Here is a 13,529-nt window from a genome sequence, read left to right as displayed (position 1 = left end):
TAGTTCTATGTATCCATTTTTTTACCCGCTTACTTTTCACAGGTTATTGTGCAAAAGGATTTAAACTGTAGGAAGATTGTTTTTATGTAATTATTTCCTAAAATAAAGTACTGTTTATTGGATTGTAGATTTGTAATTATTAGAAGGGAAAAGTTGATTTCAAGTCATATGGAGAAGCTGAAAGCAAATCCACGTATCAATGAAGTAGATCCTGAAAGCTTAAGATGGACTCCTTTGTTAGTTTCTAATGCTGCAGTTTCTGAAGAAGAGAGAGAAGCTGAAAAGGAGGTAATAGCAGACACTTTATTCTGAATTTCCTTTCCTTTGGGTCTTATTACTCCCTAGTATTCAATAGTAGGCTGCCTTTAACAGAGCAGTTTGAACTTTGACCACTGTTTAGAGATGGAGGAAACTGTGATATTGTGATGCACAATTTTTGGAAGCTGTGCAGCAAGACATGATAACTTTTGGGGGATGAATATGAAAACTTAAAACATGAATCACTTGCCTTGGAGCTGTATTTATCACTCTTGAAGTAGTTGAGGAGCATGTAATCAGATCAAATTTGGTGCAGAGCTCAAGGGCTGCAGTGTCAATCGATTCTTTGTGTTATGAACTTGCTCAAAGTGATCCATGTCAGTGGGCATGTAATGTAGTGCTAAAGGACTTGAATCAATTCGCTGCATCATTAATAGTGCTAAATATCCCATGAAATGCAATCTTCTTTGGTTTGTTATCCTAACTGTTATGAAGGAGCTACTAGATGATTCAGCTGAAATGTTGTTGCTAGGTTAGTCAGCAGTGCTAATCAGGGTTGACTTACTGTTAGCTCTTAGCTGAACATAAAGGATATGGCTAAGTAAATGCTGTTTCAGTGACCCATTATTTTAACCTCAACCCTTCAGGCTGAGCGTCTGATGGAACAAGCTAGCTGCTGGGAAAAGGAAGAGCAAGAAATATTCTCCACAAGAACTAATAGTAGGCAATCACCTGCAAAAGTACAATCTAAAAATAAATATTTGCGATCTCCAGAAAGTGTGGCAGTGGTGGGGGAGCAAGGGCAATCCACAGAGCAATCTAAAGAAAGCAGCGAGGAGGATGGAGGGGATGAGAATCAGCAAAGTTCGCCTCCCCGGCTGACAAAGCCACAGTCGCTGGCCATAAAAAGAAAGGTGTGTTACTTCAGTAGTTTGGTTTAAAGGTGTTGAGATCTGATTTCAGTCAAATCATTATCATTGAAACTAGTATCTGTTTTGTATACAAGCATTAGAATGTTTTAATCCTTTCCTAAATTGTGTTTGGACACTGAACAATTCCTGAATTCTGTTTTTCCCCTTCTTCCAATTCTTTTTATCTTTTGGATTTTTCACAGTACTGTAAAACATGGGTGGCACTAAAAATTTTTGTTAATTTTTAAACTAGTGACTGCCCTCTGCTGCTTAGCACTGGTATTGGTTCAATATTTTAATGATTGTTCTTTTTTCATTTTAAGATGGAGTCAAACCTGCTGTGGGGTTTATCTTTCATAGTTCATACAGGAAGTCCTTTAAGGGAGTACCTTCCCCCCGTCCCCCAAACTAATGCCATTAAGAACAAAGTTCTTTTCACACATACTCCACTTGTTTTATAGAGATTTAAATGTTAAATTCTGGTTACTCAGGTGATTGTAATTCTTCATTTGGTTAAAAATTAGCTGTTTGAATGGTTAAAGTTAGTAAACTAAGCATCCCAAAATTTTAGAGCGCTTGTTGAAGTATATGTGTTTAGGTGTCTTTGAGAATTAGGGAACCGGAGAGTCCCTTTTATTTACTTTAGATGAGAAAACTTTAAAGTGACTATAAATCTGTGAGAGAGATAAACACTTAACAGTAGAAATAAACTGTTGAACACTTTTTTCTTTTCTCTATATGTTAGTCAACTGCAGGATTCTTTAGTGTATTGCTAAGACCCATGTGAAGCTTGAGTGTATTTTCTTTGCTGTTATCTATTTCTTTTCTATATGCATGCTTATTTTGAAAAGAGCAGGAACCAGAAATGTAGAAGAATAAATTTTGTCCGGTACTTGTGAATGTTGTTGGAGAATCTACAGAGAAGAATTTGTAAATATAATTTATATAACCCAGCTATGAATATTATTTGTCAAAAGTAGAAGGTAGAAATCGTTGCAGTATGAGGAAATTTCTATTCTTAATTTTCACCTACAGAATAATTGGATTTGTGTGTTTATATCTATACATGCACCCTCCTATTTTAGTTGTTTATACATAAGATATTTTACTGGTGAATTCTCTGTATACTTGAATTTGATGCAATATAAGGTAATTTTTTGAATGAGTAAATAGATTGTGAACTCGCTTTACAAAAATGTATTTGTGTTCTATGCACTGAGTCAGCTAATAAACGAGAACACAGGAAGAGCTATATTTGTGGAATTATTTTTCAGAGACCTTTCTTACTGAAAAAGAAAAGAGGCCGTAAACGCAGAAGGATTAATAGCAGTGTTACAACAGAGACAATTTCTGAAACAACAGAGGTGTTAAATGAGCCATTTGATAACTCAGATGAAGAGCGTTCCATGCCACAGTTGGAACCTACCTGTGAAATGGATGGGGAAGATAACGACTTGAAGCCTGAGATTAGAAAAGCTTTTGAGTATCAACCTGGGCAGCAGAAACATGAGGAGGAGGAAGAGCAGAATAAGGAGGAGAAAGACATTCCTTGTTACAGGAGTGATGATAATTGTCCAAGTAAGCTGAAAATATTCTTATATCTTTGCAAAACTAATTTGTCATGTAAAGTTCAAAGGAAGTATTTATTTCTGTCATAAACTTGGAAGTTTTTAACCACTTCTATTTAGTTTTTTTAGTCTTAAAATTTTAAGATCAAAATAATACATGCTTTTAATAGTGTCTTCTCCTTACAAATGCTACGGGCGCATTTGTCCCACATAGTTTGTTAGTTATGTGGCAGCTTCAGATTTTTTTGTTCTGCATTTATAATGTTCACTTCTTTTGTCCCTGCCCATTAATACTGTGATCTGTTTTTCTTATTCAGAAAAAAATAGACATGTTTTTTCAGTCTGAAATGCTGTAGTTCTTGTCCTGTTGGCAAAAGCAACTTTTATGTGCCTACAACAGGGCACTTCATACTCAACAGGGCAGGGATATCACTGGGATATTGTCTAATATTGTTCTCGTATTCTTTACCAATGATCCAAGCAAGATATAACTTGCACAAATATCTCTATTCCACAAAGTTGGTAATTCTGTGAAATGTGTGTAGTTTTTTTGGGGGGGGGGGGGACAGACAGACGGACAGTATGTCGTCTTCTGTGTTCAGCGCTGCTGTCTCTATTTTCTCCCCAAAAAGAAAGAGCAAGAGAGTTTTTAATTGTGTTCTTTCAAAGATACTTACCTAGTTTGATTTCAAGGATATTTACTGACAGAAAAACTAATGGATGGATAGAGAAACCAGTAATGAGCCATTCTGAAAGTATACTCATCCCTTGACCTCCTGGCTCTCAAATGCATGTGTAAGTTTTAACTCCAGAATGAATGACTGGATTCTGAGGCCTAGGTATCTTTTCAGAAGCCAGTAGGTACTTCTCTAGTGTTTTCATGATTGGGCGGGAAGTTTAATTTTTGTGATTCTCCCCAGTTAAAGGCTCATCCACTAGTTTCTGTTTTAAGCAGCTTTTGTGCTAGCTTAACAGCCTTGCTTAAGAATGTTGCTACTGTTACAAAGCAGTGCACACGTACATTAGAGTATTATCAGTTGTTCCTGCTTCTCAACAGAAATGAATTAAACTGGTAAATTCAGTGTTGTAACTGTGTCCCCATGGTCAGGTTTGTACTGCTTTAACTGGACTGATACGGTGTATTTGTCCATAGACAAATCATACCACATTAATTGACTGTAGGAATGTTATAACACTATAGTTCTAGAGAGAACTTGGTAAAGGAGTATCACTGACACCATTACATTCCCAAGTGCGGCATGTCACATCTTGAGAATAAACTTTCTCCCTTTTTCTGGTATTATATAAGTGTGATCTGGGGAGAGAGAAGAGGAGAGGAGTGAGTGTGTATAGTGCATTTTTTTCATTGTTGATAGATTAATCTAGTGTTCTGATGCACTCTGTTTAATTTCAGTTTGCTCTTGTGTTTAACTTCAGTCTTTCGGCTTTTGTCATGTATTGTGAGTTGTTGCACAATATGCTGCCTGTGAGAAGTGATTGAAATAACCTACCTACCTTTTTTCAGTGTTGATACTAAAACATATATATGATTACTCCAGCTTGTAATCCAAAATCCTCAAATATGAGATTCTAGGCCATCATGTTTTTAATGTCAAAAAAGATGAATATACATTAGATTCATGTTTATATAAAGTAATGGTATACCTCTGTTCTGAATCCAAAGAGTAATAATAAAATCTTTGGACAATGTTTGCTTTAGTTTGCACGTCTTCTGATTTAAATCTTTGTGATTGTTTTAGTGTATAAATGGTAGTCCCTGTTAAAAGTCCCCTACACAGGAAGCACTTTACATATCTGTGCAAGTGTTTTTGAGCAATAGACATTGTCTTCCTATTTTGGTTTGAGATCTCTTTACAACTCTTGTTCCAGAGTTTTGTAATGCATTTTGAATTCATAAATTACTTGGGATTTATCTTTGAATGTGTTAATTGATTGATCCGTGCAAGCTAAGACTTTTTTTTTTCCCCCCCCCTCTCTCTATTCATTACCTCCCAAAGATAATACAGAGGATGTAGCTGTATTGGAAGAAAACACTAAAGACAATCTTGAACCTTTAAAGTGTAAGCAGGGCTGGCCAAAAGGAGTTAAGCGTGGTCCATCTAAATGGAGGCAAAACAAAGAAAGAAAACCTGGCTTTAAACTCAATTTGTACACTCCACCTGAAACTCCTATGGAGCCTGACTGTCAAGTGCTGGTGGAGGAACAAAAGGAAGTAGCTGAAGACAAACCCTGCCCAGTTCCTGCTGTTGCAGAGGAAGAGATTAAAGAGCCTGTTGAAGTATTACAGCCACCAGAGGATGAGGCAAAAGAGCTAGAACCTGAACCTCTGCATCCACCCAGTGAACCCTTTGGAAAACAAGAAAATGATATGATGGAAGCCAGGGAAGAAGAAAGGAACATAGAAGATGGTGGAATCAATTCAAATGATCAAGAAAAAGACAAACCAGAAGATCTTTTTTTGCAAAAAGAAGAGTCCAGGCATTTGGATGATCATGAGGAGGAGGAGGAGGAAGAAGAGGAAGAACCTTCTCACAATGAGGATCATGATGCAGATGATGAAGATGATAGCCACATGGGTTCAACAGAAGTGGAGAAAGAGGAATTGCCTGGTGAAGCTTTCAAAGAAATGCTGGAGACACAGCAGTCTTTTTTAGACGTAAATGTTCAAACTGGTAATTCAAATCAGGAGGACTTAATGGATTGCAATGTCGACCTTGCAGCTGATGAGAGTGGAAGTGACCAGAAAGAACTTGCTGTGGATTCAGACCCAGTGCCTGAATCCGACGATGATCATACAGATAACAACCAGGACCAAAAAGCTGGTGAAGAATTACATTCTGATTTCAAGGAAGAGAGTACTGAGACCATGGAGATTGATTCAGAGACAGTTCAAGCAGTGCAGTCTCTCACCCAAGAAACAAGTGAACATGAAGATGCATTTCAGGATTGTGCGGAGACTCAGGAGGCATGCAGAAGTTTGCAAAATTATACCCATACCGACCAAAGTCCCCCAATGACCTCGCTGGATGATTGCCAACAGTCTGACCACAGTAGCCCAGTTTCATCTGTACACTCTCATCCCAGCCAGTCAGTTCGTTCTGTTAATAGTCCAAATGTTGCTCCATTAGAGAACAGCTATGCTCAGATCAGCCCAGATCAAAGTGCCATTTCTGTGCCATCTCTACAGAACATGGAGACCAGCCCAATGATGGATGTTCCCTCTGTTTCTGATCATTCACAACAAGTTGTGGATAGTGGGTTTAGTGATTTAGGGAGCATCGAGAGCACAACAGAAAATTATGAAAACCCAAGCAGTTATGATTCTACAATGGGTAGTAGTATCTGCGGAAACAACTCTTCACAAAACAGTTGCTCATACAGTAGCCTTACATCTAGTAATCTAACACAGAGTAGCTGTGCAGTGACACAACAGATGTCTAATATTAATGGAAGCTGCAGTATGATGCAACAGACTAACATCAATTCTCCTTCTACCTGTAATGTAAAATCTCCCCAAGGTTGTGTTGTTGAAAGGCCTCCAAGCAGCAACCAACAGTTATCTCAGTGCAGCATGGCTGCTAATTTTACACCACCTATGCAGTTAACTGAAATCCCCGAGACTGGCAATGCCAACCTTGGATTATATGAAAGAATGGGTCAGAGCGAATTTGGAGCAGGGCATTACTCGCAGCCGTCTGCCACCTTCAGCCTTGCCAAACTGCAACAGTTAACTAACACGCTTATGGATCATTCTTTGCCTTACAGCCATTCAGCTGCTGTAACTTCCTATGCAAACAGTGCCTCTTTGTCCACCCCCTTAAGTAATACAGGGCTTGTTCAGCTTTCTCAGCCTCCACATGCTGTTCCTGGAGGACCCCAAGCACAGGCTACCATGACCCCTCCCCCCAACCTTACTCCTCCTCCGATGAATTTGCCACCTCCCCTTTTACAGCGTAATATGACTTCATCAAATATTGGAATATCCCACACCCAAAGACTGCAGACTCAGATGGCCAGCAAAGGTCATGTTTCTGTAAGAACCAAATCCACGCCTCTGCCGCCTGCTGCAGCAGCCCATCAGTCACAAATTTACGGGCGTGCTTCACAGACCGTGGCTATGCAAGGGCCTGCACGGACCTTAACAATGCAGCGTGGTATGAACATGAGTGTAAATTTGATGCCAGCCCCAGCTTATAATGTCAATTCAGTGAACATGAATATGAATACCCTTAATGCTATGAATGGATATAGTATGTCCCAGCCCATGATGAATAGTGGTTATCACAGTAATCACGGGTATATGAATCAAACACCCCAGTACCCTATGCAGATGCAGATGGGGATGATGGGAACTCAGCCATATGCACAGCAACCAATGCAGACAGCACCCCACAGTAACATGATGTACACTCCTCCAGGGCATCATGGCTACATGAATACAGGCATGTCTAAACAGTCTCTTAATGGATCCTACATGAGAAGGTAGGCCCTCTGGAGAGATGAACTACCAAACGGGCAAATTGGATTGATCTGCACAAATATCTTTTGGAGAGTATGATTTCAAAACCAGCAATTGGTGTGAATGCAAAAACATTTGTTGGCACCATTTAAAAGCTGTATGCAGCAGAAAGCCTTATACAAGTGTGTTTTGTTTTTTTTCTTATTTCCTGTTTTTGGTTCCTTTAAAAAAAAAAAAAAAGACTTTTTGGGGGGGGTTCTATGTTTTGTTTGGGGGGAATTAGGTTGTTTTCCATTCTTTTTTGTTTATTTTATTGAGCTTGAAGTTCTCTGGAAAGGAAGAACTCTTTCTATGAACTGCAATTACACAGCAGCTGATGGTTCAGAGCCATTTTATGTGCCTGCTCCCATTAAAAATGTGGATAAATAGACTCCAAAACTACCAGACAGTACTGGATCCTGAGCTTTTCTCTCTCCTTTCCCCACATGTAAATGCCTTTTAACAGTTCTTTTATTGTATTATTTTGTTTCTGAAGGTGACACTTCCGCATGCCGCTAATGTCTTTGTTAGTGACAGTGCATTTTGTAGTACTGTACAAGTGTTGTGCTTAACAGTAAGCCATTTCTTAATTTTTTTGCCTTGATTAGGTTACCCTAGTTTGAGGGTAAAAAAAAAAAAAAAAAACAGAACTATATTTTTGTTAATTATAAAACTTGTAAAAAATAATAAAGAAGCTGAAAAAGCTATTCACATTTTGGTTAGTTCAAAGGGTTTTATTGCTGTATGTTTGGTGTAAAGTTGAGACTCTTTTCCATTTTTTTGGTGACCAGTTTCTTTGGGGCTGGGGTAGGGAAAAAGGCAGCTTTCTGTTTTATAAATACTGATTTATCTTTTTTGTTGTTGTTGATTGAAGCATATCTCAGTGTTTATTTGTCAAGTTTTGAAACATTTTCATATATGTCCAAATACTTGGCAGGATTTAAAAAAAGTAGTGAATTTGGTGTAAAGTTGCTATTTTATGGAAATGCCTCTAACTTTACATTTTCATTCCATCTGTAGATTTTTCTATCTTTATAAAATATTGGAGTTATTTTTTAAGGGGAAAAAAAATAGAGCAGTAGCGTGTGAATAGCTCAAACTAAGCTTACAGATCGCATGTAAAAAGGCAAAAGTTATTTGTGTCTGTTTATATTGCTTCCTTTTTTGTAGCCTTTGTACCTGTACAGAGTGACTGTAAGGGCCGAACAGAAGAGGCTTGATACATGTAAAAATAGAACCCAGTGACACTCTCTTGTATTTATCTGTTATCTTTTTAGTCAGTCAGTCACTTAAAACAAACAAGAAACAAAAATAAAAACCGTAAAAACAAAAAACCCTAAGCTGTACATTTTAACATAAAATAAATTATGATGAGCCATTTTTAGCCTCTTGTGTCTTGTCATAGTGTGATGTTGCATGGGGAATTACCTCCTGAAATAGTGTTTGTTACAGCTCTCACGTGCTTGATCTAAAGCCCATTAAAGTTAATGGGGTTTGGATTAGGGTGTTGGAGCCTAAATGTAGGTTACTCATAATCGCATACACCTTGTGAAAATAAAGAGTATCTAAGATTATTTTTTTAAATAGTCTTAATAAAAAATATTGAATAAATACATATTGAATACATTACAATGTTGTGAATATTTAATGTATGAAACTTCTTTCCTATAGAAAGTGTTTATATATAAAAGGGTATATGATGGTAATGACCATGATGTTTGGATTGTATCTTAATGACAAAACTATAACCTTTTCTTCCTTTTGGCTGTTGCTGAGTTCCAAGATGATGAAAATCTTGTGTTGAACCTCCCCCAGAGTTCTCTGTGTGTGTATATACACGCATGCGTGTGTGTGTGTGTGTATAAACATATATATGTGTGTGTGTGCTTGTGTATATATATATGAACACTTAAGATCTGGCAATAGGAGAGCTGTAAAAATCAAGAAGGTTCTGTATGTTGAGTTCTTGTTAAGTGAGTGTACCAAACTTAAATCAGGTGCACCTGAATTGGCACCAAAAAAGGGCCCTGTGAGAATGTTTCAAGATGCTTTTAAAGTGAATGTTGCCATTGATTACCCCTCTGCACCACTGACATTGCAGGAAGGTTGCTAGCTAAAGTGAAAGAATCAGTCAACTTAACTGAAAACAGTTTTCCCCATTCCAATGTATAAAGCAGCTTTATAGGTGGCACTCTAAATGTGTAAAAGTCAGAAAAATGTGTATTTAAAAAAAAAATGTACGTGTTCTTGTCACATCAAGGAATTGATCCTTCAGATTCATGTACATAACCTGTTTAGATTTGTAAAGGATGGGGCAGCAATCTGAACTGTGGATCTGAAAGGGGGCTGGAGTTACTGGTTGAGTTGTAATTTGTAATTTGGAGTAACTTGTATTTTAGGAGTTCAGAATCTTTGAGAAGAAGAGAATGATACAACTAAGACTTTGTTCATGTGCTAGCACTGTCAGACTTGCTTTTTGAAGGCAGAGAGGCTGTTCATAGTACCTAAACTATATGTCTTTGCAAATTCACTGTCTCATTTTTTGCATGAATTTTTATGCTTAGGGAAAGGAAAGGTGAATTGAACACAGGTTAACGTGCATTGTTTGAATGTGCATAATGGAGACCTTGTATCCTTGTTGAATGACTGCACATTGAAACAGGAGCATTGTTTTTTGTTGTTCTTATTTGTATGTTTTATAGTGAATGAAAAAGCAATACGTGGGTCTTTATCCATTGCTATTCAACTTCACCTTCCCAAATCTGTAACATACAAGCAAATCAGACCTTCTCACCATTTCAACATGAGGTAACCTGAAACAGAACATCCTGACTCCAGCATAATGCTAAAATTCTGTATTTGTGATATGCAGTCAAAAACTTTGGGTGGGAAATGATTTACTGTGTATGCACAGCAGGCAGATTGCTTTTTTTGTTGTCATTGGGTTTTTTATTTTTATTTCAGAACTGAATTTCTTTCAGCAGGACAAATGGCTCTTTTTTCCCATAGTGACTCTTAAGCTCCAAACTGCATTACTACACTGAAACCTCTGCTTTTTAAGAAGGCTGTCTCTTCCTTGACAGATCTACCTCTTCTATGTATTGTGAGCCCATTGCAGTGTCAATCTTGACTGCATGCTCCAGCAACATCCCAGCTGAGCAGTAGCTCTTCCATCTAGTGTCTCAAAAGAATTCATTGCAAAGTTGCAGTAGATTATTCTTGTGAGATGCAGAAGGTTTCTATGCCTGCACAATCTTAGTCTTTTCATAAGCAAAGGGCATACTTTGACTGGCAGAATACTTTATACCCCTGGTGATTTGCAAGGAGGTGGTAAACATGCCTTATTTTGCAGGTACATTGCTTGCAGGCCTGACTTCTAGAGGAAGTTTATGCAGCTAACACTTGTTGCCATAGCTTGTTGGGTGGGTTGACTGGTGATTTGATGTAGCTGTATTGTGAGAGCTGCCTGCACTGCTGAAGCTGGCTGAGTCTAATTCATTCTGGGAGAATGGTAGAGAAAGAAGCTGGGAAGTAAATATAAAGTATGTTCGCTTTGGCGAATGCTAGTTGGCATAGCAGTACCAGCAAAATGCTTCAGGCAGGACCTGGCTCTAGGGAAGATATTGCTTTTAGAGCAGAACCTACTTCATCTGGAAGCTGCTGAATCACTGTACTCCTGAAAGCTTCACTCTAGCCTTCTGCAAAGGCAGGAATTGTAAGTGTTCCCACATTCTAGCTACCTAATCTAATACCAGTGGACAAAATGTAACCAATTTGTGACTGATCTTTTAAGAGACTGCCTGAAGCAGACTATCCACTAGTATCATGTGGACAGTCCACTATCTACATGATTCTGGTTTTATCAGCCTTTTTAACTTGTCTATCAAGTGGACTGGTTGATAGAAAAAATTAAACTCCATTTATGCACAGCAGAGACCTATAACAAGAATGGGGCCAACAGAATCATCTGTAGTGCTTAGGGTTGTCCTGTTATAGCCTGTTTTGTAGAGACTAGCACCTTCAGGACCACCAGCAAGAATGATGTGTAAAGAGCTATGACTTTATTTTTTTTCTCCTTCTTCCTTTTACGAAGTATCCTTTTATTTTATTTTATTTTTTATTAAAACTGTGTATTTCCAGGCTTCTTAATGGCATATATAGAAGCCACATATATAGGTCATGTCTTCTGTAGTGAAGCACCGGGGTGTGCATTGTTCAAATGTTGCTACAGGAGTTGTGGAATGGGGAGGGAATTTGTAAGAATGTACAAGGTAGGATTTTAGCTACCATAACCTTAGTTGAATCACTTAAAAGTAGTTCTTTTTTCCCCATCTACTAAATAAGAATAAGTGAGCTTAATTAGGTCATGTTTAGATCTTCATGTAGTACGTGTAGGAACATTGGAATACAGGTTTCTATCAAGTTGCTTTTAAGAAATTACTTCTGTACTATTTTTCATCTTTATGCTAGAATGGCCACTCTTAGCTTCTAAGTAGTTTGGATTTGTCCTTTGGAAACTGTAGATAATTTTTTCTGTTGCTGTGTTAATGTTGCCGTATGCCAATTTCCTAAACTGCTATGCTGAACAACATGAGTGGGAACGACTTAAAAGATTCTAGTATTTTGCTTCCTATCAGTAGTGGGGAGACTCCTACTTGGATACTCCATCATTCTCCACTAAAAGCAGCTGGGCCTCAGGAAATTTAAATTTTTTCCTGTGTATTTGCACAAGTGTCAGACTGCAAAAGAAACACCCATCTCCAGGCCCCAGAAAAGCTTGTTCAAATACAGTTCTGTGTATAAATCGGCTAAAAATCCTCTTCTAGCTATAGCAGTCAAAGTATCATGCAGGGTACAAGAAAGAAAATAACTTACAACTTGACCGAGGGGAATTCAGGTAGATTTTTGTTGCATTTCAGTAGGTCATTTGATAAAGAGCTCATGCCTGTAAGGCTAATGCTAAGAAACTCTCCTCTACCAGAGGAGAGAAAGTTAAGCTTTCTCTATAAGTAAATGAAAGACCACAGCCATGTGTCTGAAATGCAGGTTTGTCAAGATGCAAGGCTTGGAAAGCTGTTGCATGTGTAGGTTGTGAACTAAGTTGCAGTAGATGGTGAGGTACTCTAAGAGGTGTGTTTGAAGGTCTTTAGAAGTAGGTGGAAAAAGATGAGGGACCCCTTCCAAGGTTTATAGATTCTTTCACTCCACATGGTGACTGTTCATTTCTTTTTGAAGTGGCAAATGGTTTCTCTGAGTTTCCTGACTTCTGTTTTGATAGTCCATGTGAAAGGAGATTTATTTTGATACAAGCCACAGAGTTTGTGTATCCCGGTCATGAATATTGTTCACATCATGAAGTCTAATTTGTTTTTTAACAGTAGTCTAGTTTGTATTTATTGTCTTCTGCTGTGTTTGAGAATTTTTAGATAAGGTATTATACAGATAAATACAAATGAGAAGTCAAAAGCAGTATGTTATGAGTGCCTGCAGCCTTGGTTACAGTGTTACTTTTTGAGGATAAATGATTTATTGTTGTTCTGCTCTAAAAGGAAGTGAAGGAATAGAAAAGCCTTCACACTAGAGAGGCTAAGCTGATAAAGAACTGTTAACTTCTAGAAAAAGTATTTTTAAGTTGTGCTTACCTCCATTTGGTTTGCAGAGTACACTCTCATTTCTTAGCAGCACATTTCTGCCCTTTGTTCGCATTTAAAGACTTCTGCAGTTCTATTACACCCAGCTTGCAAAATCATTGCCAACTGGTGAAGACCAAGAGAACTCTCCTGTACTCCATATGGCTAGGTAGTTTCTCTCATGCACTGAGGCAGTAAATGGCTCTTACCTGATATTCTGAATTAGCAAAATTCCAAGGGGGAGGGTAATGACATGTCCTTTTTGCAGCTGTCAAAAGGTAAATATGGCTTGCTTGTGATCATCCTGTGCAATATACTTTAAGAATATCCAATATGACTGAGGTCACAAAACTGTCATTATTTCTAAAAATGGTTACTGATACGTGTGTCAAATGGAGCAAAGTTGGATACATTTAGGTGGAAAAGAAGGTCCAGTACCCCCATTTGTGTATTTGGACCTTTTCTGTCAATAAATACAATAACTAGCAACCATATTTGAACACAATAATGCATTAGCATGACTAAACCTGAGATAGGAGGAAATATTTGGTAGTGGTGTCTGGAAGCATAGCAGTGGCTTTTTCTTGGTAAATCAAGCCACTGTGAGACAGTTTTTAAAGGCTTTATCTGTGTTTCTTGCCTA

At 37.9% G+C, this 13,529-nt stretch overlaps 1 protein-coding gene across 13 annotated transcripts in view; it reads left to right on the top strand.

The window, feature by feature from the left end:
- KAT6B (lysine acetyltransferase 6B) overlaps positions 1-8,634 on the top strand; it is a 129,296-nt gene extending 120,662 nt beyond the window's left edge. For all 13 annotated transcript variants that reach the window (XM_067299891.1, XM_067299887.1, XM_067299897.1 and 10 more), the window contains 4 exons: positions 129-288; positions 906-1,172; positions 2,444-2,747; positions 4,756-8,634. In XM_067299891.1, the coding sequence (XP_067155992.1) occupies positions 129-288; positions 906-1,172; positions 2,444-2,747; positions 4,756-7,244 (3,220 nt within the window). In that variant the 3' untranslated portion in view covers positions 7,245-8,634. The remainder of the gene's footprint in view (positions 1-128; positions 289-905; positions 1,173-2,443; positions 2,748-4,755) is intronic.
- Positions 8,635-13,529: the final 4,895 nt, after the last annotated feature.

Source organism: Apteryx mantelli, chromosome 7, assembly GCF_036417845.1.
Source record: "Apteryx mantelli isolate bAptMan1 chromosome 7, bAptMan1.hap1, whole genome shotgun sequence".
In the NCBI taxonomy this organism is placed as follows: domain Eukaryota; kingdom Metazoa; phylum Chordata; class Aves; order Apterygiformes; family Apterygidae; genus Apteryx; species Apteryx mantelli.
The sequence above is the reverse complement of the archived record's forward strand: the minus strand, read 5'-3'. Positions and strand labels throughout refer to the sequence as shown.